At 42.4% G+C, this 27,872-nt stretch overlaps 1 protein-coding gene across 1 annotated transcript in view; it reads right to left on the reverse strand.

Annotated features, from left to right (window-relative positions):
* The window catches only part of obscnb (obscurin, cytoskeletal calmodulin and titin-interacting RhoGEF b), a 598,125-nt gene that overhangs the window by 523,330 nt on the left and 46,923 nt on the right, over positions 1-27,872 (reverse strand). Inside the window, exons 8-13 of the mRNA XM_072254438.1 lie at positions 17,963-18,238; positions 16,547-16,822; positions 11,649-11,924; positions 9,296-9,571; positions 6,964-7,239; positions 4,598-4,873 (exon numbers count right to left, since the gene is read on the reverse strand). Coding sequence (XP_072110539.1) covers positions 4,598-4,873; positions 6,964-7,239; positions 9,296-9,571; positions 11,649-11,924; positions 16,547-16,822; positions 17,963-18,238 — 1,656 coding nt within the window. The remainder of the gene's footprint in view (positions 1-4,597; positions 4,874-6,963; positions 7,240-9,295; positions 9,572-11,648; positions 11,925-16,546; positions 16,823-17,962; positions 18,239-27,872) is intronic.

A 27,872-nucleotide genomic window follows, 5' to 3' on the forward strand; every position in this document is an offset into this window, starting at 1 on the left:
GTTGTTGGAGCAGGATGAAGAGGCTGGGTATCTGGGTGCGGGCCAGTACCTCATTGTTGGTGACTCGGTCAGTCCATGTGATGTCCAGGATGCGTCTCAGGCTGTGGAGGTGGAAGGCGTTGAGACGCCACTCTTGTCTGTAGTAGAGGCTCCAGGTCTCGCTGCCGTATAGCAGCGTGCTGAGGACGCAGGCCCTGTAGACTGCAACCCTGGTGTGCGTCGTCAGCTTTCTGTTCTCCCAGACTCTCTCTGTCAGCCTGCTGAATGTTGAGGCTGCTCATCTGATTTGTCTGTTGATCTTGGGATCGAGGGAGAGGCTGTCCATGATGGTGGAGCCAAGGTATGTAAACTCGTGAACTACCTCTAACTCGTAGTTGTTGATGGTAATGGCAGTGGGGTGCTCAACACCTTGGCCCAACACGTTGGTCGTCTTCAGGCTGATGGTCAAGCTGAAGTCCTAGCAGGCTCTTAAGAAGCTCTCCATGAGGCTCTTCAGAGTGTGTTGCCAATGCCACGTCGTCTGCAAACAACATGTCCCTGATGAGTACTTCACAAACCTTGGTTTTTGCCCTCAGCCAGGACAGACTGAACAGCCTCCCGTCCGATCTGGTGTGGAGGTAGACACCATCAGTTGATGCTCCAAAGGCGTGCTTCAGCATGACTGCGAAGAAGATGCCAAACAAAGTGGGGGCAAGCACACAGCCCTGGTTCACACTGCTGCGGATGTTGAAGGCCTCCGAAAAAGAGCCGTCGAACTGAATGATGCCCTTCATGTCTGTGTGGAATGACTGAACTATCCTGAGAAGCCTCGAGGGACAACCATTTCTGGCGAGGATTTTGAACAGGCCGTCTATGCTCACAAGATCGAAGGCCTTCGTAAGATCAATGAAAGCGACGTAGAGTGGTTGTCTTTGCTCCCTGCATTTCTCTTGTAGCTGTCGAAGGGAGAAGGTCATGTCGGTTGTGGAGCGTTCTGACCTGAAACCGCAAGGAGACTTGGAATATGCCCTTTCAGTTATTTTTTTCTGCAGTCTGTTCAGGACCATGCGGGCGAAGACCTTCCCAACAATGCTCAGCAAGGAGATTCCCCTGTAGTTGTTACAGTCGCTTTTGTCCCCTTTGTTCTTATATATGGTGACAATGTTGCAGTCTCTCATGTCTTGCGGCACTGCTCCCTCTTCCAGCACTGGCACAGTAGTTCGTGCAGGTGGTTTAGCAGGACGCCCTTTGCGCATTTGATGGCCTCTGGTGGAATGCCATCCAATCCTGGTGCCTTCCCAGTGGGCAGGCTGTCGATGGCTTTACTCAGCCCTTCAGCAGTTGGCAATGCATCAAGTTCCTCCATGACAGGCAGGCATTCCACGGTGTCTAGCGCGCTGTCCGAGATGCTGTTTTCTCTGGAAAAGAGTTCAGAGTAATGCTCCACCCATCTCTCCATCTGCTTGCCTTTGTCATTGATGGTCTCGCCTGTCATGATTTTCAATGATGTTGTCTTGCTCTGGGTTGGCCCGATGGTTTTCTTGATCCCCTCGGATGTTGCCTGTGTCAAATAATGACTGAATGCTTTCACATAGTTGTAGCCAGTAGTCATTTGCACAGCGTCTGGCTGTTACCTGGGCCTTGCTTCTTGCTGTCTTAGCACTTGCGGTGTTGCCTGGGTGGGGTGCTGTTTGTGCTCTAGTGGTGCACCACGCTTCACCTCGATGACAGCGGTGAGCTTACTTGAGCTGGCTTCAAACCAGTCCTGTGTCTTGCCCCGTTTCTTCTCGAAGGCCTTGAATTCAGTGCTGTGGATAGTGTCCCTGAGAGAGTCCCATCTCTGCTGAGCATCTCCTTCTGGTGGGTCTGCAAGGAGAGCATCCTCCAGTGACTTGATGAACTCTGCAGCTTTGTCTGGGTGTTGTGTCTTACTGGCATCGATGCGCTGCTTGCCTGGAGGCTTGGAGTAGTGCATCTTCTTCGGCCGAAGTCTGATCTTGCAGCAAACCAGAGAGTGATCCGTGTCGCAGTCGGCACTCTGAAAGGAGCGAGTCATGAGCACGTTTCTCAGGTGATGGTGTCTTGTGATTATCAGGTCTAGCTGGTGCCAGTGTTTGGAGCGAGGATGCTGCCAAGACACTTTGCGCTGAGCTTTGGTCCGGAAGTAGGTGTTGGTGACACACAATTTGCCCCAGGCAGCTTGGCCAGGAGTCCTGGTCGGCACCCACTCTGGCGTTGAAGTCACCAAGTAGCAACAACTGTTCCTGACTTGAGATCTCCTGTATGATCATCGAGAGCTGGTCGTAGAACTCATCCTTTGCATCTTGTGTAGAGTAGAGGGTTGGGGTATAGACGCTGACAAGGTTGACAGGCCTGTCGGATGTGTGGAGTCGAAGTGAGAAAATTCACTCTGTCCCTTTCTCGCTAGGCTCTACCATCTTCAGCAGCAAGTTCTTCATGGCAAAGCCGACACCATGCTCTCTGGTCTCGTCAGAGCCCTTCCCCTGCCAGAAGAAGGTATAGTCCCTTTCACGTAGAGTTCCCAATTCTGCGAGACATGTCTCTTAGAGCGTTGCGATGGCCACTTGAAGTCTCAACAGTTCATTGTTAATCACTGCTCTCTTGCGTGTGTCGCTGATCTCCCAAAGGTCATCTGATATACCAGTTGTCATGGTCCGTATATTCCAGCATCCTAGTCTGAGTGATGGCTTCTTTCTTTGTCTTCTTGTTGTACTTGGTGCAGTGTTTACAGTCCGCAGTTCGGGCTACTTGTATCCCTAAGCCCCACGCACCCAGTGGAGCGGGCGGACTGTGGCGGGACAGCACCGAATTGGCTGGGGGCTGCCCAGCTTGAGGCGGGCAGTAGCTGTCCAGTGAGACGCGATGGTCTCTCCCTCCATTGAAAGCAACCCCTGGTGCCTTGCTCTATGCCAATTGAGCGCAGGCTTATAACTGGTAGACTGCTGCTTTCCATGTTGTGCCATCACAGTAAGGCGACACTGGAGTGTCCTCTCCAGGGCACAGGCCTGGGCAAGGTTGTATGGAAGACCAGCAGTTGCCCATGCTGCAAGTCTCCCCTCTCCACGACACCGATGTTCTCCAAGGGAAGGGCAAGGGCCGATACAATCTGGCACCAGAGTCATCGCAGGAGTTGCCAGAACGAGGTTGAAGGCAACGTCAGAATGCCTTAGGGACTCCAGCTCCGGGTTTGTCCTCAGGGTTCACTCCTGAAGCCTTTCCCATGAGTGGGTATGGCTGCAAGGCAGAAGAGGTTTGAAATCAGAGTTTCTCTCTCTTAGATGGACTGCCTTCCCAGGCTGACGAGCTCCATCTACCTGAAGCACTGGGTTTAATGGTTCCAAGGTTGTCAAGCCGAGGGGTGGTAGTGGGGACAAGCTCTCACTACCTAAAAGTGTTCCTCACGGCATGCTCCTCAAACAGCCTCTGACAACTAAGTCCAACTCCCGGCCTTCTCGTGTGGTTTAGCCTCTAAGCCCAGCGGAACTGTTTCTACTGACAGGAGAAAGGGCAAAGGCAGGTCCTGGTATTTAGATATGAGTTCAGAAAAATACCACATTTTCCAAGTGCTGAATGACCAATGCCCTAAACTCTTGGCTTAAGAATTACTCGGTATATAGGAAAAAAGAAGTCTTTGTTACCAGTGCCTAAACAAATGGAAATCTTATGTAAATAAGAGACTGAACAACTGTTTGATTTTTCATAAATATGTAGACTGCAGTGGATTCCCTCACTTCAAGACATACCAAATCAATCCACACCCATCTACACCTTCATAAGCACTGTTCCACTCCCAAAATGTGACCTTCTCACTCCCAATTATCTTGGATCATTCCCAAATCTGCCCAAGTATTGAATCTATCCACTGCATTTCCCTCCTAGATTCCAGACAATTTGGCAATTTCACCGCCTCTCATATATCAAGCCAATTCTTCTGCATCAATGAATATGAACGAGAAGGGGAATACTAAGTTATTAGTATAGTATATTAGCAGAGTCAACTGCGGTCCAATGCATCAACAAGTTTGCGGCGCTTGGAAGTTCATGGCAGGGAGAGTTTCTCCCTTCTACTGTCTGCGTGAAATGATGGGGCTATAAAGACATGAGACTTTTTTTTTTACTGTGCCCATAGTCTGCTCTTTATCAAATTACGGTATTGCTTTGCACTTTTGTAACTATATAATTATGTGGTTTTATTAATTTTAGTCTTGGTTTGTCCTGTGTTTCTCGGATATCTTTCTGGAGGAACATTGTATCATTTTTTAATGCATGCATTTCTAAATGACAATAAATGAGGACTGAGTGTCCTCAATCTAATCTAAAAAAAATTATATAGCAGTTTTGTAAGTAACTTGTTAATGCTCATTATCCAGGCTCAGAAATAAAACATTAAAGTAGGAGAGCCATCAGGCCTTAAACCGTAGTAAATCGTATGTTATCTCAATGTATCCTGCTTTTATTTAATTTTGTATAATATAAATTACAGAAAACAAACAAAACCAAAATAAAATAATAGAAAAGAAAGCAAAATTTTGATTCTGCCATAATCGAATTGTTAATGTACTGACAAAGGGTAAAGATCTTTTCAGACATTACAAACCTGTAACCTGAACGTTAAAGCTCAGTTTCTCTCCGGCGGCTTCACATATATATTCACCTCCATCCTTTGATTCAACATTATGAATGATAAGCTTTCGAATTTTACCATCGGATTCAAGTTTCATTTTTTTACTCTGACTGAGCAGTTTTCCATCTTTGAACCATTTGACCTCTGTTTTGGATTGCGACAATTCACAGCTGAGAGTTGCGTTCTCTGATTGATGGACCTTTATCTCCTTCTGAACTTTATCTTTATTTGCAAATCCAGTTACTATTTCTGCAAATAAATTGGCATGTTAGAGAGATTATTGAAATGAATAAATAATAAGATTGATAAAGATTCTTTAGGAGAACTAATCAGCATAATGGGAAAGAGAAATTAATTCTGGTGATCTATTCCTAAAAAAAAATGTGCTAACAGTTGACCTAACATTAGTTGGATGTTAACAACCTCACATTCTTTGGCAGTCTATTCTTCACGAACACTGGTATGCTTTGAGTCACCCAACAACATCACTGGAAAAACTATCTTACTGAACCCCAATCAATCACAAAATAATGTAACGTCATTATGCATCTCACTGGCTGATCTTCACCCCCTCCCCCAATCGATCAATACTATCATTTCAACTACCTAAACCACCACTGCAAAACTCTCAAACCAACCTTTCACTACTTGCAATGACACCATTAATACAGGATCTTCGGAAATTTCTTTGTGAAAGTTCACAGCTTAAAAGTTCAAAGTAATTTATTATCAAAGGACATACTGAATGTCTCCATATAAAACCCTCAGATTCATTTTCTTGAAGACATTCACAGTAAATACAAATAAACACAAAAGAATCAATGAAAGACTACACACAAGACAGGCAATCAAGTAATGTGCAAAAGACAATGAATTGTGCAACTACAAAAAAACAAATGAAATAATAATAATAGTAATAATATTAACACTTTCCTGATAACTTCCTCGAAAAACTCTATAACCTTGGTCAGACATGACCTACCACGCAAAAAGCCATGTTGACTATCCCTAATCAGGCCCTGTCTATCCAAATCCCTTAAAATGCCTTCCAATAATTTACTCACTACTAATATCAGGCTCATTGGCCTATAATTTGCCCATTTTTTCTTAAAAGATTTTCTTAAACAACAGAATAACATCAGCTATCCTCCAATCTTCTGGTACCTCACCTGTGGCTAAGATCGTCTTAAATATCTGTTAGAATCAATGCAATATCTGCACAAGTAAGAACTCCTCCTCTGTAATCTATATACATCCATGACCTCATTCCAGATTTGCTTTAGTCGTCCATCTTCTGAGTAAATACAGATACAAAATATCAAATTATAATCTCCCCCGTTTCTTCCAGCTGCATGCACAGATGACCACTCTGATCTTCAAGAGAACCAAAGTTGCCCCTTGTTATTCTTTTGCTCTTGTAGAGGCCCTTAGGATTCTTTCAGCTTGTCTGCTTGAGCAACTTCATGCCTTCTTTTAGCCCTTCCGATTTTCCTCTATGGCTCTGCCTGTGTAGCTTGCACATTCTCCCCGTGACCATATAAATATTTACCAGTAGTCTGGATTCCTCAAGCATCGCAAAGATGTGCTGTAGGTTTCTGCCCTTTGTCCCCCAAGTGCAGGAGAACAGAGGTGGGGAGGGGGTTAGGAAGGAGAGGATGTTCACAGACATGTGTAAGAATATAGTTACAAAGAAATAAGTGGGTGAAGAGAATAAATGGGAATTTTTCCAGGGATTTCCAGAGCAGCTGTGTAGATAAATTGCAAAATTTCTGAAGCCTCTGACTAAATTTAAATCCATGGTTCATCCATGATTCCTAAAGCTTGCCATTCTTGGTTTTCATCCTCATGGGAATAGATTGCTCCTGAATTCTGACTTGCCGACCTTTAAACGAGTCCCACATGTCTGATGTGGACTTGCTCAATAACTGTTGCTCCCATTATTTTTCCTTGTTCTTCCCTAATGTTGTTGTAATTAGCCTTCTGCAATTAAGCATTTTACCCAAAGATAGCCTTATCCTTAACAATCTGAAAGCTTAGTTATGATCACTGTTCATAAACCTCAGGCTCATTTTCCAATACAAGGTCTAGCAATGCTGCTTCCTTAGTGGTGTATCTAAATAGTCTGTCAAGAACCCTCCTGGATACACCCAACAAATTCTGCTCCATCTAAGACTGCCAAATGATCCAAGTACTTGAAGCCCTCCCCTCTGCACCATCTCCTTAACCAAACTTTCAACTGTACTATCTTCCCACTTCTTGCCTCTCTAGCAAATTGATTCTAGCTGAAGGAAGGTGCTGAAGGGGTAACAAGGCTGGGATATTCTTAAGGAGTTACTAACCTGTAACCTGAACATTGAAGACCAGTTTCTCTCCGCCAGCTTCACATGTGTATTCACCTCCATCTTTTGATTCCACATTATGAATGATAAGCTTTCGAAATGCACCCTCAGATTCAAGTTTCATTTTTTTACTCTGACTGAGCAGTTTTCCATCTTTGAACCATTTGACCTCAGTTTTGGATTGTAACAATTCACAGCTGAGAGTTGTGTTCTCTGATTGACGGACCTTTATCTCCTTCTGAACTTTATCTTTATTTGCAAATCCAGTTACTATTTCTGCAAATAAATTGATATGTTAGAGAGATTATTGAAATAAATAAATAATAAGATTGATAAAGATTCTTTAAGAGAACTAATCAGCATAATGGGAAAGAGAAATTAATTCTAGTGATCTATTCCTAAAACAAATGTGCTAACAGTTGACCTAACATTAGTTGGATGTTAACAACCTAACATTCTTTGGGAGTCTGTTCTTCATGAACACTGGTATGCTTTGAGTCACCCAGCAACATCACTGGAAAAACTATCTTATTGAATCCCAATCAATCACAAAATAATGTAACTTGTCATTATGCATCTCGCTGGCTGATCTTCCCCACCCCTCCCAATCGATCAATACTATCATTTCAACTACCGAAACCCACCACTGCAAAACTCTCAAACCAACCTCTCACTACTTGCAATGACACCATTAATACAGTATCTTCTGAATTTTCTATATGTGAAAGTTCAGAGCTTAAAAGTAATTTATTATCAAAGGACATACTGAATGTCTCCATATACAACCCTGAGATTCATTTTCTTGAAGACATTCACAGTAAATATAAAGAAACACAAAAGAATCAATGAAAGACTACACACAAGACAAACAAGTGCAAAACACAATGAACTGTGCAACTACAAAAAAACAAATAATAATAGAATAATAATATTAACACTTTCCTGATAACTTCCTCGAAAAACTCTATAACCTTGGTCAAACACGACCTACCATGCAAAAAGCCATGTTGACTATCCCTAATCAGGCCCTGTCTATCCAAATGCCTTAAAATACCTTCCAATAATTTACCCACGACTAACATCAGGCTCATTGGCCTATAATTTGCCAGTTTTTTCTTAAAAGATTTTCTTAAACAACAGAACAACATTAGCAACCTCAATCTTCTGGTACCTCACCTAAGATTGTCTTAAATATCTGTTAGAATCAATGCAATATCTGCACAAGAACTCCTCCTCTAATCTATATACATCCCTGATCTCATTCCAGATTTGCTTTGTCATCAATCTTTCGAGTAAATACAGATACAAAATATCAAATTATAATCTCCCCCGTTTTTCCAGCTCCATGCACAGATGACCACTCTGATCTTCAAGAGAACCAAATTTGCCCCTTGTTATTCTTTTGCTCTTGTAGAGGCCCTTAGGATTCTTTCAGCTTGTCTGCTTGAGCAACTCCATGCCTTCTTTTAGCCCTTCCGATTTTCCTCTATGGCTCTGCCTGTGTAGCTTGCACATTCTCCCCGTGACCATATAAATATTTACCAGTAGTCTGGATTCCTCAAGCATCGCAAAGATGTGCTGTAGGCTTCTGCCCTTTGTCCCCCAAGTGCAGGAGAACAGAGGTGGGGAGGGGAGTAGGAAGGAGAGGATGTTCACAGACATGTGTAAGAATATAGTTGCAAAGAAATAAGTGGATGAAGAGAATAAATGGAAATTTTTCCAGGGATTTCCAGAGCAGCTGTGTAGATAAATTGCAAAATTTCTGAAGCCTCTGACTAAATTTAGATCCATGGTTCATCTATGATTCCTAAAGCTTGCCATTCTTATATTCCACCCTCATGGGAATATATTGATCCTGAATTCTGACTTGCCGACCCTTAAACGAGTCCCACATGTCTGATGTGGACTTGCTCAATAACTGTTGCTCCCATTATTTTTCCTTGTTCTTCCCTAATGTTGTTGTAATTAGCCTTTCGCAATTAAGCATTTTACCTAAAGATAGCCTTATCCTTAACGATCTGAAAACTTAATTATGATCACTGTTCATAAACCTCAGGCTCATTTTCCAATACAAGGTCTAGCATTGCTGCTTCCTTAGTGGGGTATCTAAATAGTCTGTCAAGAACCCTGCTGGATACACCCAACAAATTCTGCTCCACCTAAGACTGCCAAATGATCCAAGTACTTGAAGCCCTCCCCTCTGCACCAGCTCCTTAACCAAACTTTCAACTGTACTATCTTCCCGCTTCTTGCCTCTCTAGCGAATTGATTCTAGCTGAAGGAAGGTGCTGAAGGGGTAACAAGGCTGGGATATTCTTAAAGAGTTACTAACCTGTAACCTGAACATTGAAGACCAGTTTCTCTCCGCCAGCTTCACATGTGTATTCACCCCCATCCTTTGATTCCACATTATGAATGATAAGCTTTCGAAATGCACCCTCAGATTCAAGTTTCATTTTTTTACTCTGACTGAGCAGTTTTCCATCTTTGAACCATTTGACCCCAGTTTTGGATTGTAACAATTCACAGCTGAGAGTTGCGTTCTCTGATTGACGGACCTTTATCTCCTTCTGAATTTTATCTTTATTTGCAAATCCAGTTACTATTTCTGCAAATAAATTGGCATGTTAGAGAGATTATTGAAATAAATAATAAGATTGATAAAGATTCTTTAGGGGAACTAATCAGCATAATGGGAAAGAGAAATTAATTCTAGTGATCTATTCCTAAAATAAATGTGCTAACAGTTGACCTAACATTAGTTGGATGTTAACAACCTAACATTCTTTGGGAGTCTGTCCTTCACGAACACTGGTATGCTTTGAGTCACCCAACAACATCACTGGAAAAACTATCTTACTGAACCCCAATCAATCACAAAATAATGTAACTTGTCATTATGCATCTCGCTGGCTGATATTCCCCACCCCTCCCAATCGATCAATACTATCATTTCAACAAGCTAAACCACCATTGCAAAACTCTCAAACCAACCTCTCACTACTTGCAATGACACCATTAATACACGATCTTCTGAAATTTCTTTATGTGAAAGTTCACAGCTTAAAAGTTCAAAGTAGTTTATTATCAAAGGACATACTGAAGGTCTCCATATAAAACCCTCAGATTCATTTTCTTGAAGACATTCACAGTAAATACAAAGAAACACAAAAGAATCAATGAAAGACTACACACAAGACAGACAAACAAGTAATGTTCAAAACACAATGAACTGTGCAACTACAAAAATAAAATAATAATACTAGAATAATAATATTAACACTTTCCTGATAACTTCCTCGAAAAACTCTATAACCTTGGTCAGACATGACCTACCACGCAAAAAGCCATGTTGACTATCCCTAATCAGGCCCTGTCTATCCAAATGCCTTAAAATACCTTCCAATAATTTACCCACGACTAACATCAGGCTCATTGGGCCTATAATTTGCCAGTTTTTTCTTAAAAGATTTTCTTAAACAACAGAATAACATTAGCAACCTCAATCTTCTGGTACTTCACCTAAGATCGTCTTAAATATCTGTTAGAATCAATGCAATATCTGCACAAGCAAGAACTCCTCCTCTGTAATCTATATACATCCCTGATCTCATTCCAGATTTGCTTCAGTTGTCTATCTTCCGAGTAAATTCAGATACAAAATATCAAATTATAATCTCCCCCGTTTTTCCAGTTCCATGCACAGATGACCACTCTGATCTACAAGAGAACCAAATTTGCCCCTTACTATTCTTTTGCTCTTGTAGAGGCCCTTAGGATTCTTTCAGCTTGTCTGCTTGAGCAACTCCATGCCTTCTTTTAGCCCTTCCGATTTTCCTCTATGGCTCTGCCTGTGTAGCTTGCACATTCTCCCCGTGACCATATAAATATTTACCAGTAGTCTGGATTCCTCAAGCATCGCAAAGATGTGCTGTAGGCTTCTGCCCTTTGTCCCCCAAGTGCAGGAGAACAGAGGTGGGGAGGGGAGTAGGAAGGAGAGGATGTTCACAGACATGTGTAAGAATATAGTTGCAAAGAAATAAGTGGATGAAGAGAATAAATGGGAATTTTTCCAGGGATTTCCAGAGCAGCTGTGTAGATAAATTGCAAAATTTCTGAAGCCTCTGACTAAATTTAGATCCATGGTTCATCTATGATTCCTAAAGCTTGCCATTCTTATATTCCACCCTCATGGGAATATATTGATCCTGAATTCTGACTTGCCGACCCTTAAACGAGTCCCACATGTCTGATGTGGACTTGCTCAATAACTGTTGCTCCCATTATTTTTCCTTGTTCTTCCCTAATGTTGTTGTAATTAGCCTTTTGCAATTAAGCATTTTACCTAAAGATAGCCTTATCCTTAATGATCTGAAAACTTAGTTATGATCACTGTTCATAAACCTCAGGCTCATTTTCCAATACAAGGTCTAGCATTGCTGCTTCCTTAGTGGGGTATCTAAATAGTCTGTCAAGAACCCTCCTGGATACACCCAACAAATTCTGCTCCATCTAAGACTGCCAAATGATCCAAGTACTTAAAGCCCTCCCCTCTGCACCAGCTCCTTAACCAAACTTTCAACTGTACCATCTTCCCACTTCTTGCCTCTCTAGCAAATTGATTCTAGCTGAAGGAAGGTGCTGAAGGGGTAACAAGGCTGGGATATTCTTAAAGAGTTACTAACCTGTAACCTGAACATTGAAGACCAGTTTCTCTCCGCCGGCTTCACATGTGTATTCACCTCCATCTTTTGATTCCACATTATGAATGATAAGCTTTCGAAATGCACCCTCAGATTCAAGTTTCATTTTTTTACTCTGACTGAGCAGTTTTCCATCTTTGAACCATTTGACCCCAGTTTTGGATTGTAACAATTCACAGCTGAGAGTTGCGTTCTCTGATTGACGGACCTTTATCTCCTTCTGAATTTTATCTTTATTTGCAAATCCAGTTACTATTTCTGCAAATAAATTGGCATGTTAGAGAGATTATTGAAATAAATAATAAGATTGATAAAGATTCTTTAGGGGAACTAATCAGCATAATGGGAAAGAGAAATTAATTCTTGTGATCTATTCCTAAAAAAAAGTGCTAACAGTTGACCTAACATTAGTTGGACGTTAACAACCTAACGTTCTTTGGGAGTCTGTTCTTCACGAACACTGGTATGCTTTGAGTCACTCAACAACATCACTGGAAATACTATCTTACTGAACCCCAATCAATCACAAAATAATGTAACTTGTCATTATGCATCTCTCTGGCTGATCTTCCCCATCAACTGTTGCTCCCATTATTTTTCCTTGTTCTTCCCTAATGAAGTCTTGGGGGAATGCCCCTCTCCCGCAGAGTCACATCTGCTAGAAGTGCATATGGCTGGGCGTTCTGGAAGACCGTGTAAGGAATCTGGAGCAGCAGCTGGATGACCTTCGACTTATAAGGGAGAATGAGGCAGTCATAGATGAGAGCTACAGGGAGGGAGTCATAACTAGGCTGTCGGAAGCAGGTCGTTGGGTGACAGCCAGAAGGGGGTAAGCGAAGTTGAGCAGACAGGTAGTGCAGAGCACCCCTGTAGCCATTCCCCTGAATAATAAGTTTACCATCCTGGATACTGTTGGCAGGGTTGACCGACCAGGTGTGAGCCACGGTGGCAGGGCCTCCGGCACTGAGTCTGACCTGGTGGTGCAGAAGGGTGGGACAGAGAAGAGGAGAGCTGTCATCATTGGAGACTCTATAGTCAGGGGAGCAGACAGGAGATTCTGTGGACGTGAGAAGGACACCCACATGGTTTGTTGCCTCTCGGGTGCCAGGGTCCGGGATGTCTCTGACCGGGTGGACGACATCCTGGTACGAGAAGGAAAGCAACCAGAAGTCGTGATACATGTTGGTACCAACAACATGGGCAGGAAGAGGGACGAGGTCCTGAAGTGTGAGTTTTGGGAACTAGGCAGAAGGCTGAAGAACAGGACCTCAAGGGTGGCGTTCTCAGGATTGCTGCCAGTGCTACGTGACTGTGATGGTAAGAATTGGAGGAGATGGCAGTTGAATGTGTGTCTGAGGAGTTGGTGCAGGGAGCAGGGTTTTAGACTTTTGGATCATTGGGATCTTTTCTGGGGAAGGTGGGACCTGTACAGATTGGATGGGTTGCACCTGAACTCGAGGGGCAGCAATATCCTTGCAGGTAGGTTTGCTAGCGTGGTTCAGGAGGGTTTACACTAATTTGGAAGGGGGATGGGACCCGGAGCGATAGAGCAGTGAAAAAAGTGCATGGAGTAAAGCCAGATCTAACATATAGAGAGGCTTTGAGGAAAGAGAAGCAGAATAAAGGGTGTAAAGGTAGTAAGGTAGAAGGGTTAAAGTGTGTGTACCTCAATGCAAGAGGCATCAGGAATAAAGGTGATGAACTGAGAGCTTGGATACATACATGGAATTATGATGTAGTGGCCATTACAGAGACTTGGCTGGCATCAGGGCAGGAATGGATTCTCCATATTCCTGGATTTCAGTGCTTTAAAAGGGATAGAGAGGGGGCGAAAGGGGAGGAGGGGTGACATTACTGGTCAGGGATACTATTACAGCTACAGAAAGGGTGGGTAATGTAGCAGGATCCTCTTTTGAGTCAATATGGGTGGAAGTCAGGAACAGGAAGGGAGCAGTTACTCTACTGGGGGTATTCTACAGGCCCCCTGGTAGCAGCAGAGATACAGAGGAGCAGATTGGAAGGCAGATTTTGGAAAGGTGCAAAAATAACAGGGTTGTTATCATGGGTGACTTTAACTTCCCTAATATCGATTGGCACCTGATTAGTTCCAAGGGTTTAGATGGGGCAGAGTTTGTTAAGTGTGTCCAGTACAGATTCATGTTACAGTATGTGGACAGGCCGACTGGGTGGAATACCATACTAGATCTAGTACTAGATAATGAACTGGGTCAGATCACAGAACTCTCAGTGGGTGAGCATCTGGGGGACAGTGACCACCACTCCCTGGCCTTTAGCATTATCATGGAAAAGGCCAGAATCAGAGAGGACAGGAAAATTTTTAATTGGGGAAGGGCAAATTATGAGGCTATAAGGCTGGAACTTGCAGGTGTGAATTGGGATGATGTTTTTGCAGGGAAATGTACTATGGACATTTGGTCGATGTTTAGAGATCTCTTGCAGGATGTTAGGGATAAATTTGTCCTGGTGCGGAAGATAAAGAATGGTAGGGTGAAGGAACCATGGGTGACAAGTGAGGTGGAAAATCTAGTCAGGTGGAAGAAGGCAGCATACATGAGGTTTAGGAAGCAAGTATCAGATGGGTCTATTGAGGAATATAGGGAAGCAAGGAGCTTAAGAAGGGGCTGAGAAGAGCAAGAAGGGGGCATGAAAAGGCCTTGGCGAGTAGGGTAAAGGAAAACCCCAAGGCATTCTTCAATTATGTGGAGAAAAAAAGGATGACAGGAGTGAAGGTAGGACCGATTAGAGATAAAGGAAGGAAGGTGTGCCTGGAGGCTGTGGAAGTGAGCGAGGTCCTCCATGAATACTTCTCTTCAGTATTCACCAATGAGAGGGAACTTGATGATGGTGAGGACAATATGAGTGAGGCTGATGTTCTGGAGCATGTTGATATTAAAGGAGAGGTGGTGTTGGAGTTGTTAAAATACATTAGGACGGATAAGTCCCCGGGACCTGACGGAGTATTCTCCAGGCAGCTCCACGAGGCGAGGGAAGAGATTGCTGAGCCTCTGGCTAGGATCTTTATGTCCTCCTTGTCCACGGGAATGGTACCAGAGGATTGGAGGGAGGCAAATGTTGTCCCCTTGTTCAAAAAAGATAGTAGGGATAGTCCGGGTAATTATCGACCAGTCAGCCTTACGTCTGTGGTGGGAAAGTTGTTGGAAAAGATTCTTAGAGATAGGATCTATGGACATTTGGAGAATCATGGTCTGATCAGGGACAGTCAGCATGGCTTTGTGAAGGGTAGATCATGTCTAACAAGCCTGATAGAGTTCTTTGAGGTGACCAGGCATATAGATGAGGGTAGTGCAGTGGATGTGATCTATATGGATTTTAGTAAGGCATTTGACAAGTTCCACACTTATTCAGAAAGTCAGAAGGCATGGGATCCAGGGAAGTTTGGCCAGGTGGATTCAGAATTGGCTTGCTTGCAGAAGGCAGAGGGTGGTGGTGGAGGGAGTACATTCAGATTGGAGGATTGTGACTAGTGCTGTCCCACAGGTATCTGTTCTGGGACCTCTACTTTTCGTGATTTTTATTAATGACCTGGATGTGGGGGAAGAAGGGTGGGTTGGCAAGTTTGCAGACGACACAAAGGTTGGTGGTGCTATAGATAGTGTAGAGGATTGTTGAAGATTGCAGAGAGACATTGATAGGATGCAGAAGTGGGCTGAGAAGTGGCAGGTGTATTTCAACCCAGAGAAGTGTGAGGTGGTACACCTTGGAAGGACAAACTCCAAGGCAGAGTACAAAGTAAATGGCAGGATACTTGGTAGTGCGGAGGAGCAGAGGGATCTGGGGGTACATGTCCACAGATCCCTGAAAGTTGCCTCACAGGTGGATAGGGTAGTTAAGAAAGCTTATGGGGTGTTAGCTTTCATAAGTCGAGGGATAGAGTTTAAGAGTGGCGATGTAATGATGCAGCTCTACAAAACCCTGGTTCGGCCACACTTGGAGTACTGTGTCCAGTTCTGATCGCCTCACTATAGGAAGGATGTGGAAGCATTGGAAAGGGTACAGAGGAGATTTACCAGGATGCTGCCTGGTTTAGAGAGTATGCATTATGATCAGAAATTAAGGGAGCTAGGGCTTTACTCTTTGGAGAGAAGGAGAATGAAAGGAGATATGATAGAGGTGTACAAGATAATAAGAGGAATAGATAGAATGGATAGCCAGCGTCTCTTCCCCAGGACACCACTGCTCAATACAAGAGGACATGGCTTTAAGGTATTGGGTGGGAAGTTCAAGGGGGATATTAGAGGAAGGTTTTTTTACTTAGAGAGTGGTTGGTGCATGGAATGCACTGCCTGAGTCAGTGGTGGAGGCAGATACACTAGTGAAGTTTAAGAGACTACTAGACAGGTATATGGAGGAATTTAAGGTGGGGGCTTATATGGGAGGCAGGGTTTGAGGGTCAGCACAACATTGTGGGCTGAAGGGCCTGTAATGTGCTGTACTATTCTACATTCTATGTTGTATGTTGATGCTGTTGTAATTAGCCTTTCACAATTAAGCATTTTACCCAAAGATAGCCTTATCCTTAACGATCTGAAAACTTAGTTATGATCACTATTCATAAACCTCAGGCTCATTTTCCAATACAAGGTCTAGCATTGCTGCTTCCTTAGTGGTGTATCTAAATAGTCTGTCAAGAACCCTCCTGGATACACCCAACAAATTCTGCTCCATCTAAGACTGCCAAATGATCCAAGTACTTGAAGCCCTCCCCTCTGCACCAGCTCCTTAACCAAACTTTCAACTGTACTATCTTCCCACTTCTTGCCTCTCTAGCAAATTGATTCTAGCTGAAGGAAGGTGCTGAAGGGGTAACAAGGCTGGGATATTCTTAAAGAGTTACTAACCTGTAACCTGAACATTGAAGACCAGTTTCTCTCCGCCGGCTTCACATGTGTATTCACCTCCATCTTTTGATTCCACATTATGAATGATAAGCTTTCGAAATGCACCCTCAGATTCAAGTTTCATTTTTTTATCTTGACTGAGTAGTTTTCCACCTCTGAACCATTTTACCTCTGTTCTGGGCTGTGACACTTCACACCGGAGTGTAGCATTCTCTGACTGCCGAACTGTCACTTTCTTCTGAATTAAATCTGTATTGCAAAATCCTGCTTTTTGTTCTGCAGTCAAGAAAAGTTCAGTTGGTACAGAGAAGTGACAGAAATAAACATAACTAGTGAACTATGAGCTAAATGTTGGCAAAGGTCTGATAGGAACACCCACTTAATAATACATTTATGACATAAAAAAGTAAATGTTATAAATTTCCAATATCTGAATAGGCTCAAAATTCATTTTAGCTGTCAATAGCACATCCAAACATACACTGGATATTCCAAAGCTCCTTGTAAAGGGGAAGAATCCAACCTGACACTAAAAAGGAAATATGGAATAACATATTTAGGATTTTAATGGGTATTTTGATGAGTTATAACTTTAGAAAAGCAACATGGGAATACTCCAACTCAACACTGAACTCAACTTATACCTTTGCACTTTAATTACACCACTTGCAGCCCTTTGACTCTTGGACTGAAATTTCATCTCCATATTTTCACCATCAGAAATACATTAATAGAATCTCTCAAGTAATTCTTAATCCTCTAAGGAACAGTAAAAGGCCAATGAGATCTTCAAACCAGCTATGTCCATCAGGTCATAAGATATAGAAGCAGAATTAGGCCATTCAGCCATCAAATCTACTCCGCCATTCCATCGTGGCTGATTAATTATCCCTCTCAACCCCCTTCTCCAGACTTTACCCCACAATCTTAAATGTCTCTACTAATTATCAACCTCCACTTTAAAAATATTCAATGACTTCGCCTCCACAGCCGTCTGGGGCAATGAATTCCACAGATTCACCACCCTCTGGCTAAGGAAATCCTTCTCATCTCTGTTCTAAAGGGACGTCCTGTCATTCAATGAGACTCAAATATCTTTGGTTAAAAAAACAATCAATCTTGGCTTTTCAAATTTACAAATGAATTATAATCAATTATTAATAATCCTTGGGAAATAATTATAAAAAAAACTTTATTCCCACTTCAAATCTGGTGGTATGTCAGATGTTTACAAATCAGATATGGTTTCTGCCACACCTCCAATGATGACACAATAATCAAAATCAACTATCTGCACAAAAAATAATCTCTGGCTTGTATTAGGGAGTATTCCATGAGAAATTATTAAATTCTGGGAATATCTTCAAAAATATAAATTGATAGTCAATAAGTAAGCATTCATCAATGATTTCTAACCTGTAACCTCAATACGGAAAGTCAATTTCTGTCCAGCTGTTTCACAGATATAACTGCCTCCATCCTTCAGCTCTGCATTCTGAATAATAAGTTTTCTAATTCTACCTTCAGAAACCAGTTTAACTTTTTGGCTGGGAGCAAGAATTTTTCCGTCTTTGGACCATTTGACTTCAGTTTTGAGTTGTGTCACTTCACAGCTGAGAACAGCATTCTCTGAGGCTTGAACCTTCACCTCCTTCTGAACTGATTCTTTATTGATAAATGCTGGTTCCGGCTCTGCAAAATGAAAATATATTTATATGAGTTATATTGATACTTTTTTTTCCCTAAATTTCGTGCCTTTCATGGTCTCACAGTTTACAACCAATAGGTACTTCTGAACTATAGTCACAGCTGTAATGTAGAAACGTCAGCAGCTAATCTGCTCACCACAAGCTTCCGCAACCAACAATACAATAACAACCAGGTAATATATTTTAAGTATACTGACTGAAGGATAAGTATCAGCTTGGACACTGTGCAATAAAATCAAACTTTATTGATGCAGGTAATCCCATCAAGCTATCTCATCAAAAAACATTAACTCTCACATTCTCCCAACCATATTTGAATGTAAATATTGAATCAGTTGTTAGTTATTTAAGACCACTACCCCTACTGGGGCATAGGCTGTCGACAGCAGCTCGCCAGAGTCCTCGGTCCTCGGTCAGTCTGTCAAGTTGTCCTCAGGTGCAGCCCTTCTCATTGGTGCCAGCTTCAAAGCGCATTGCCAGATGTTCTTTGGCCAGTCTCTCTTCCACTTTCCCTAGGGATTCCACATTAGCACTTGCCTGGGAATGTTGGTTCAGCATGTCCTATCCACCCCCATCTTCTTCAAGATTCAAAGGTTCAAAAAACTTTATTGATTTTCTAACCATACATCAGCTCTGCAGGGCAGAATGAGACAGCGTTCCTCAGGGGCAGTGCAATCATAACATAACAAACTCAACACTAAATAATAAACATAACAATAAATAGTAAAACACAACAGCCACATGTCAGTTAAATCAGTTATAAGTGTCCAGTGCAAGTTAAAAGTGTCCATCAAACATGATCTTTACATTCCATGCTCCAATAGTGGTGGTCCTAGATGATAGCAGGAAGATCAGCCCTGTGACTTTCACGGAATTGCAGCTTTCATCATATAACTTCATATGTCTTCCATTCAAAGATCCTTCCTCTCCCAGGGATGAGGTAGTTGGAGCTTCCATTGGGGTTTCTGTAGCTCTGGGTTTTTACAGAATGGGGTTGCTAGCTTCATACCCAATCCTTCTCCTTTTGCAACTGTCCATGGCGGCGTTAAACACTGGATCAATTTGTTCTATTTTCTTCATTAGCCAAGCCCATGGCCACACCTCCTGAGCCAAATAATTAAATCCAAAATTTATATTTAATTCCAACATCAAGAAGAGTAGAGGTATAATTGTTTTGCTGTTGGGCCATGTTAGAGTAGTGAACTCATCATCCGAAAAAACAGGCTTAAACTCTACCATAGAACACTACAGCACAGAAAACAGGCCATTTGGCCCCTCTAGTCTGTGCTGAAACTTTATTCCGCTAGTCCCATTGACCTGTACCCAGTCCATCCAGTCCTCCAGACCTCTCCCATCCATGTATCTATCCAATCTATTCTTAAAACTTAAGAGTGAGCCCGCACTTACCATGTCAGATGGCAGCTTGTTCCACACTCCTACCAATCTCTGAGTGAAGACGTTCCCCCTAATGTTCTCCCTAAATCTTTCCCCTTTCACCCTAAAGCCATGTCCTCTCATATTTATCGCTTCTAATCTAAGTGGAAAGAGCCTACTCGCATTTATTCTGTCTACACACCTCATAATTTTGTAAACCTCTATCAAATCCCCCCTCATTCTTCTACGCTCCAAGGAATAAAGTCCTAAACTGTTCAATATTTCCCTGTAACTCAACTCCTGAAGACCCCACAACATCCTAGTAAATCTTCTCTGCACTCTTTCAATCTTACTGATATCCTTCCTATAGTTAGGTGACCAGAACTGCACACAATACTCCAAATTTGGCCTCACCAATGTCTTATACAACCTCCCCATAACATCCCAACTCCTATACTCAATACCAGGATGCCAAAACCCTTCTTTACAACCCTGTCTACCTGTGATGCCACTTTCAGAGAATTATGTATCTGAACTCCCAGATCCCTTTCTTCCTCCGCACTCCTCAGTGCCCTACCATTTACTGTGTATGTCCTACCTTGATTTGTCCTTCCAAAATGCAACACCTCACACTTGTCTGCATTAAATTCCATCTGCCATTTCCTGGCCCATTTTTCCAGTTGGTCCAGATCCCTCTGCAAGTTTTGAAAGCCTTCCTCGCTGTCCACACGGCCTCCCACCTTAGTGTTATCAGCAAACTTGCTGAGCCAATTTACCACATTATCATCTAGATCACTGATATAGACAACAAACAACAATAGTCCCAGCACAGATCCCTGAAGCACACCACTAGTTACAGGCCTCCAGTCTAAGCAATTATCCACTACCACTCTCTGTCTTCTCCCACACAGCCAATTTCGAATCTAGTTTACAACCGCTCCATGGATACCCAGTGTCTGAACCTTCTGGACTAACCTCCCATGTGGGACCTTGTCAAAGGCCTTACTAAAGTCCATGTGGACATCATCCACAGCCTTTCCTTCATCTACTTTCTTGGTAACCTCCTCGAAAAACTCTACAAGATTCGTTAAACACGATCTACCACGCACAAAGCCATGCAGACTATCCTTAATCAGCCCTTGGCTGTCCAAGTGCCTGTATATCCGAACACCTTCCAATAATTTACCTACTACTGATGTCAGGCTCACCAGCCAGTAATTACCTGGTTTACCTTTGGAGCCTTTTTTAAACAACGTAACAACATGAGCTACCCTCCAATCCTCCTACCTTTGTTAATAGTGAAAACTACGAGACTACCGTGAGGAGAGGATGAGTGACTTGGATTTCCTGGAGAGATGGAAGGAGAGAGTCAACTTAATGGCAGTATATGGATTAAGAGAGGCAAAGATAGAGTGGACAACCAATCGCTTTGTTCCAGGAGGCAGTGGTCAATGCCAGAGGACATCTGCTTATGTAGAGAAAAATTTAGGGGAGAATTTTTATTTATACACAGAATGGTGGGAATATGGAATGTAAAGCTGAGGATGGTGATAGCTTGGATGTAAGAAAAGTGGAGAGTTATGGGCTGTGTTAGATTGATCATGGAGTATGTTTATATTGGTTAGCACAACATCATGGGCTAAAGGGCCCATACCTTGCTGTACTGTTCTATTTTCTATGTTACAAAAATCACAACCGGTTCACTAATGTCCTTTAAAGGAGGCAATCTGCTGTATTTTTTTTTACCTGAACTAGCCTACGTGACTGAAGATCCACATCAATATGGATAATTTTTTTACCATATCTGATAGGGCCTAGTAAGTTACTGAGCTGAATCATAATGCTATATCAAAACAGAATTAAAATGATTGAGCAACACACGCACAATGCTGAATAAACTCAGCAGGTCAGGCAGTATCTACGGAGAGAAATAAAGAGTCAACATTTTGGGCTGAAACCCTTCAACAGGACTAGAAAAAAGGGAAAGAAGCCAGTAAAAGGTGGTGGGGAGAAGGGAGAAGGGAAAGAGTAAAAGCTGAAAGGTGATAGGTGGAGCGAGGTGGGGGGTGGGGGGAGTAAGGAGCAAAGAGGTGATAGGTGGGAAAGGTAAAGGGCAGGAAAGGAAGGAATCTTACAGGAGAGCAGAGTGAACCACGAGAGAAAGTGAAGGAAGGGTACTGCGGAAGGTGATAGACAGAGGGCAAAAATTATCAGAAGTTAGAGTAATCAATGTTCATGCCATCAGGTTGGAGGCTACTCAGGTGGAATATGAGGTACTGCTTCTCCAACCTGAAAGAGGACTTGTCATGGTGACAGAAGAAGCCATGGACTGGCATATCAGAATGGGAATGGAATTAAAATGGCTGGCCACTGGGAAATCCTGCTTTTTGCGGATGGAGCGAAGGTGCTTCACAAAGTGGTCTCCCAATCTACATCAGGTCTCACCAATATAGAGGAGCCCGCAACAGAATCACCAGATACAACAGGTGACCCCAACAGATTCACAGGTGAAACGTTGCCATACCTGGAAGGACTGTTTAAGGCCCTGAATGGAGGTGAGAGAGGAAGTGAATAGGCAGGTGAAGTAAGGGAAGTTGCTGTGAATATTGTGCTGGATACAGAGGCCCACCTACTAATCCTTCGCATCTAGATATTTAGCATTTGCAGAATCTCGTGTTATAAAAATAACTGATCCGCACAGGGTTAATCTAGCATCATATCTGGGCATGTCAACAGTCAACTGAGCCCACTAAATCTGCTTGTGAGTATTCATGTTGCTGCAGTCATACGGACATACAGAAATAGCAATAAACCACTCAGTTCTATTCCAATATCTAATAAGACTGTGGCATCTACTCTGTGCTCCCTCCTGCCTCTGTTACTTTTCACCACCTGGCCTCCTGCATTACAAAATGGCCCAAGATCAACAACCACTTGATTCTGGAATAGCCTCAGAGGACTTGAAAATTGCACACGGCACTTCACTCTTTAAGAGGGGAGGGAGGCAAAAGACAGGAAATTATAGGCCAGTTGGACTGACTTAGTAGTAGTTGTCAAGATGTAAGGGTCCATTATTAAGGATGAAGTTTTGGGATACTCGGAGGCATGTGATAAAATAGGCCGAAGTCAGTATGGTTTCCTTAAAGGGAAATCTTGGCTGACAAATCTGTTGGAATTATTTGAGGAAATAACAGGCAGGATAGTCAAAGGAAAAGTCAGTGGATGTTGCAGAAGGCCTTTGACAAAGTGACACACATAAGGCTTCTAAACAAGATAAGTTATTACAGGGAAGATACGAGTCTGAACAGAAGATGCTGTCTTTCAAGAGGCAAAGAGTGGGAATAAAGTAGGCCTTTTCTGAATGGCTACTAGTTACTAGTGAGATAGTGTTGGGACTGCTTCTTCTTACATAATACATATGTCAATGAACTAACTGGGTGATGAAATTAATGCCTTTATAGCCAGTTTTGCAGAAAACACGAAAATAGATGGAAGGGCAGGCAGTGTTGAGGAAACAGGGAGTCTGCAGATGGACTTGGACAGATTAGGAGAATGGGCAAAGACATGGCAGATGGAACACAGTGTATGGAAAATGTATGGTCATTGACGTTTGTAGAAGGAATAAAGATGTAGACTATTTTCTAAACAGGGAGAAAATTCAATATTCAGAGGTCCACAGGGACTGGGAGTCCTTGCACAGGATTCCTTAAAGATTAACTTGCAGGTAGAGTTGGTGGTAAGAAAGGCAAATTGAATGAAATGGTAGTATTCATTTCAAGAGGACTAGAACACAAGCGCAATGATGTACTGCTGAGGCATTGGTATATATGGCAATAAGGCATTGGTCAGATCACATTTGGAGTATTATGAGCAGTTTTGGGCCCCTTATCTGAGAAAGGATGTGCTGGCATTGCGGAAAGTCCAGAGGAGGTTGATGGGAATGATCCTGGCAATGAAGTTCTGCTGAGGGGATTTGAGCAGCTAGATAATACAACTTTGTAAATTAGAACATCAAAAAAATGATCTCTGGACTATTACTTGAGACACATGCAAATTGGCACAGGGTTATGGAGATCAGAGAACTATATGCGTGGCTCAAAGATTTGCGTGGGAGAAGGGGGTTTGAATTTGTGGGACTTTAGTACCAGTATTGGGAAAGGAGGGAGCTATTCCAGTGGGACAGGGTCCACCTGAGCCATGCTGAAATCAAAGTCCTGCTGAATCACATAACTGGAGCTGTGGATAGGGCTTTAAATTAAATAGTACAGGACAAGTTTAACAGATTGAATAATTAAGGATAAAGTAAAAGTGCAAGTGAGGTTATAGAAGTCTCAAAAAATAAAACAGAAGACAAAAAGCTTGGAAAGGGATAATAATTTAGCTTCTGGTAACAAAGAGACAAAATTGATCAGAATCAGAATCAGGTTTATTATCACCAGCATGTGATGTGAAATTTGTTAACTTAGCAGCAGTTCAGTGCGAGACATAATCCAGCAGAGAAAAAAATAATAATAATAAATAAAATAAAACTAATAATAATAAACAAACAAGTAAATCAATTACATATATTGAATAAATTGGGGTGGTTTTGTTGATTACAAAATGAAATCAAATCCTTAGAAAGAAGTGACATAGGACCGGAAGATGTGGAATGCTTCTGGATAGAGTTAAGAAACTAAGTGTAAAAAGACCCTGATAGGAGTTCTGCACAGGCCTCCAAACAGCAGCCAGGATGTGGGGAGCAAATTAGGCAGAAAAATATGGTGCATTTCTGGTCACCACACTATAGGAAGGGTGTGATTATGCTGGAGAGAGCGCAGAGGAAATTTATCAGGACGTAGACTGAGCCGGAAGATTTTAGTTATTGGGAAAGATTGGATAGGCTGGGCTTGTTTGTCCTGGAGCAGAGCAAGCTAACAAATGACATTATAGAAGTACATAACATTATGACAGGTATAGAAAAGGTAATTGATTCTGCCATATCGAAAGTATATTAACAAAACATGCCACATTACAAAAGTCAGAAAACATCCACTGACAAGTTCCAATTAATATGTATTCCATTTTAATGCTAGATTCTAATTGTCTTTAATAAGAAGTTGACCTACATACTATCGTCTTGCACTATGCTGCTCCTGTAAAACAATTAAGTTTCATGACATACATTATGTCAGTGATATTAAACCTGACAGATTTTCACCATGTAACAACATAGGTTACCAATAACTTGCAGCTTAACTGAACACAGGGATAACTAATATTCAGACTACCCACAAGTGACACATCTGCTGTTTCTTTTAAAGCCTTTTAATCTGTAGAATTAACAACATATTCCTATAAATCCAGCTGCAACAGTTTGACACTATTTAGAGATTTTTGTTTGGTGCCATGCAAATTAGATTTAACTGCACTTGCACCCTGTGTTCTTCCAATACACGTTACCTATAAGAAACACTTCAAGTTAATTTCAGCAGATCTTCCAGCCTTGCAACATTTACCACCAAAAGAAAATATGGGTCATCAAAACAAAACTCATGGCGTCTTCAACTGGATTCATCTAAGTGTTGTTTTGTACAGTTACAACATAATGTCCTAATTCTTACGCCCTATGCTTTGATCTATGAAGGCAGATTTGTTGCAAGGTCAAATCTTGGAATTCCCGACCTAGTGGCTCATCATCATGACAAATACCACTATAGTTACAGAGACTCACAATCTTCTCAATGCAACCAAAGAAAACAAATAAACGAAGCAAAATTCAAAGAGTATATTTGAGGACACAGGCTAATTGAAAATGCAAAAACTTCAAAACATAGCAGTATTTGGAAGATGTTCCACAAATTCCACCAATTTTGCATTTGGTTCATTATAGAAACATAAAAGCCTACTGCACAATACAGGCCATTCAGCCCACAATGCTGTGCTGAACATGTACCTACTTTAGAACTTATGTAGGGTTACCCATAGCCCTCCATTTTTCTGTCCAGGAGTCGCTTAAAGGATCCTAATGTATCCGCCTCCACCACCATCGCTGGCAGCCCATTCCACGCACTCACCACTCTCTGCATAAAAAACTTACCCCTAACATCTCCTCTGTACCCTCTTGAGTTAGCCATTTCAGCCCTGGGAAAAAGCCTCTAACTATCCACATGATCAATGCCTCTCATCATCTTATACACTTCTATCAGGTCACCTCTCATCCTCCATCACTCCAAGGAGAAAAGGCCGATTTCACTCAAGCTATTCTCATAAGGCATGCTCCCTAATCCTGGCAACATGCCTGTAACTCTGCTCTGCACCCTTTCTATGGTTTCCACATCCTTCCTGTAGTGAGGCGACCAGAACTGAGCACAGTATTCCAAGTGGGGTCGGACCAGGGTCCTATATAGCTGCAACACTACCTCTCGGCTCCTAAACTCAATCCCACGGTTGATGAAGGCCAATGCACCGTATGCCTTTTTAACCAAAGAGTCAACCTGCACAGCAGCTTTGAATGTCCTATGGACTCGCACCCCAAGATCCCTCTGATCCTCCACACTGCCAAGAGTCTTACCGTTAATACTATATTATGCCATCAGATTTGACGTACCAAAATGAACCATCTCACACTTATCTGGGTTGAACTCCATCTGCCACTTCTCAGCCCAGTTTTGCATCCTATCAATGTCCCGCTGTAACCTCTGACAGCCCTCCACACTATCCACAACACCCGCAACCTTTGTGTCATCAGCAAATATACTAACCCATCCCTCTACTTCCTCATCCGGGTCATTTATAAAAATCACAAAGAGAAAGGCTCCCAGAACAGATCCCTGAGGCACACAACTGGTCACCGACCTCCACACAGAATATGACCTATCAACAACCACTCTTTGCCTTCTGTGGACAACCCAGTTCTGGATCTACAAAGCAATGACCCCTTGGATCCCATGCCTCACTATTTTCTCAATAAGCCTTGCATGGCATACCTTATTAAGTGCCTTGCTGAAATCCATATACACTACATCTACTGCTCTACCTTCATCAATAAGTTTGGACACATCTTCAAAAAATTCAATCAGGCTCGTAAGGAACGATCTGCCTCTGACAAAGCCGTGCTGACTATTCCTAATCATATTATGCCTCCCCAAATGTTCATCAATCCTGCTTCTCAGAATCTTCTCCATCAATTTACCAACCACTGAAGTAAGACTCACTGGCCTATAATTTCCTGGGCTATCTCTACTCCCTTTCTAGAATAAGGAAACAACATCCATAACCCTGCAATCCTCTGGAACCTCTCCTGGCTCCATTGATGATGCAAAGATCATTACCAGAGGCTCAGCAATCTCCTCCCTCGCTTCCCACAATAGCCTGGGGTACATTTTGTCCGGTCCCGGTGACCTGTCCAACTTGATGCTTTCCAAAAGCTCCAGCATATCCTTTCTTAATATCTATATGCTCAAGCTTTTCAGTCCGCTGTAAGCCATCCCTACAATCGCTAAGATCCTTTCCGTAGTGAATACTGAAGCAAAGTATTCATTAATTACCTCTGCTACCTTCTCCAGTTCCATACGCACTTTTCCACTGTCACACTTGATTGGTCCTATTCTCTCACGTCTTATCCTCTTCCTCTTCACATATTTGTAGAATGCCTTGGGGTTTTCCTTAATCCTGCCCGCCAAGGCCTTCCCATGGCCCCTACTGGCTCTCCTAATTTCAATTGTAAACTCCTTCCTTCTGGCCTTATAGTCTTCCAGACCTCTATCATTACCTAGTTTTGTTGATCCTTTTGTAAGCTTTTCTTTTCTTCTTGACTAGATTTTCAACAGCCTTTGTACAACACGGTTCCTATACCTTACCATCCTTTCCCTGTCTCATTGGAACGTACCTATGTGGAACACCACGCAAACATCCCCTGAACATTTCCCACATTTCTGCCGTACATTTCTCTGAGAACATCTGTTCCCAATTTATGCTTCCAAGTTCCTGCTTGATAGCCTCATAGTTCCCCTTACTCTAATTAAACACTTTCCTAACTTGTCTGTTCCTATCCCTCTCCAATGCTATGGTAGAGGAGATAGAATTGCAATCACCATCTCCAAAATGCTCTCCCACTGAGAGACCTGACACCTGACCAGGTTCATTTCCCAATACCAGATCAAGTATAGCCTCTCTCCTTGTAGGCTTATCTACATATTGTGTCAAGAAACCTTCCTGAACACACCTAACAAATTCCACCCCATCTAAACCCCTTGCTCTAG

The sequence above is a fragment of the Mobula birostris genome, chromosome 3 (genome assembly GCF_030028105.1).
Source record: "Mobula birostris isolate sMobBir1 chromosome 3, sMobBir1.hap1, whole genome shotgun sequence".
NCBI lineage: Eukaryota > Metazoa > Chordata > Chondrichthyes > Myliobatiformes > Myliobatidae > Mobula > Mobula birostris.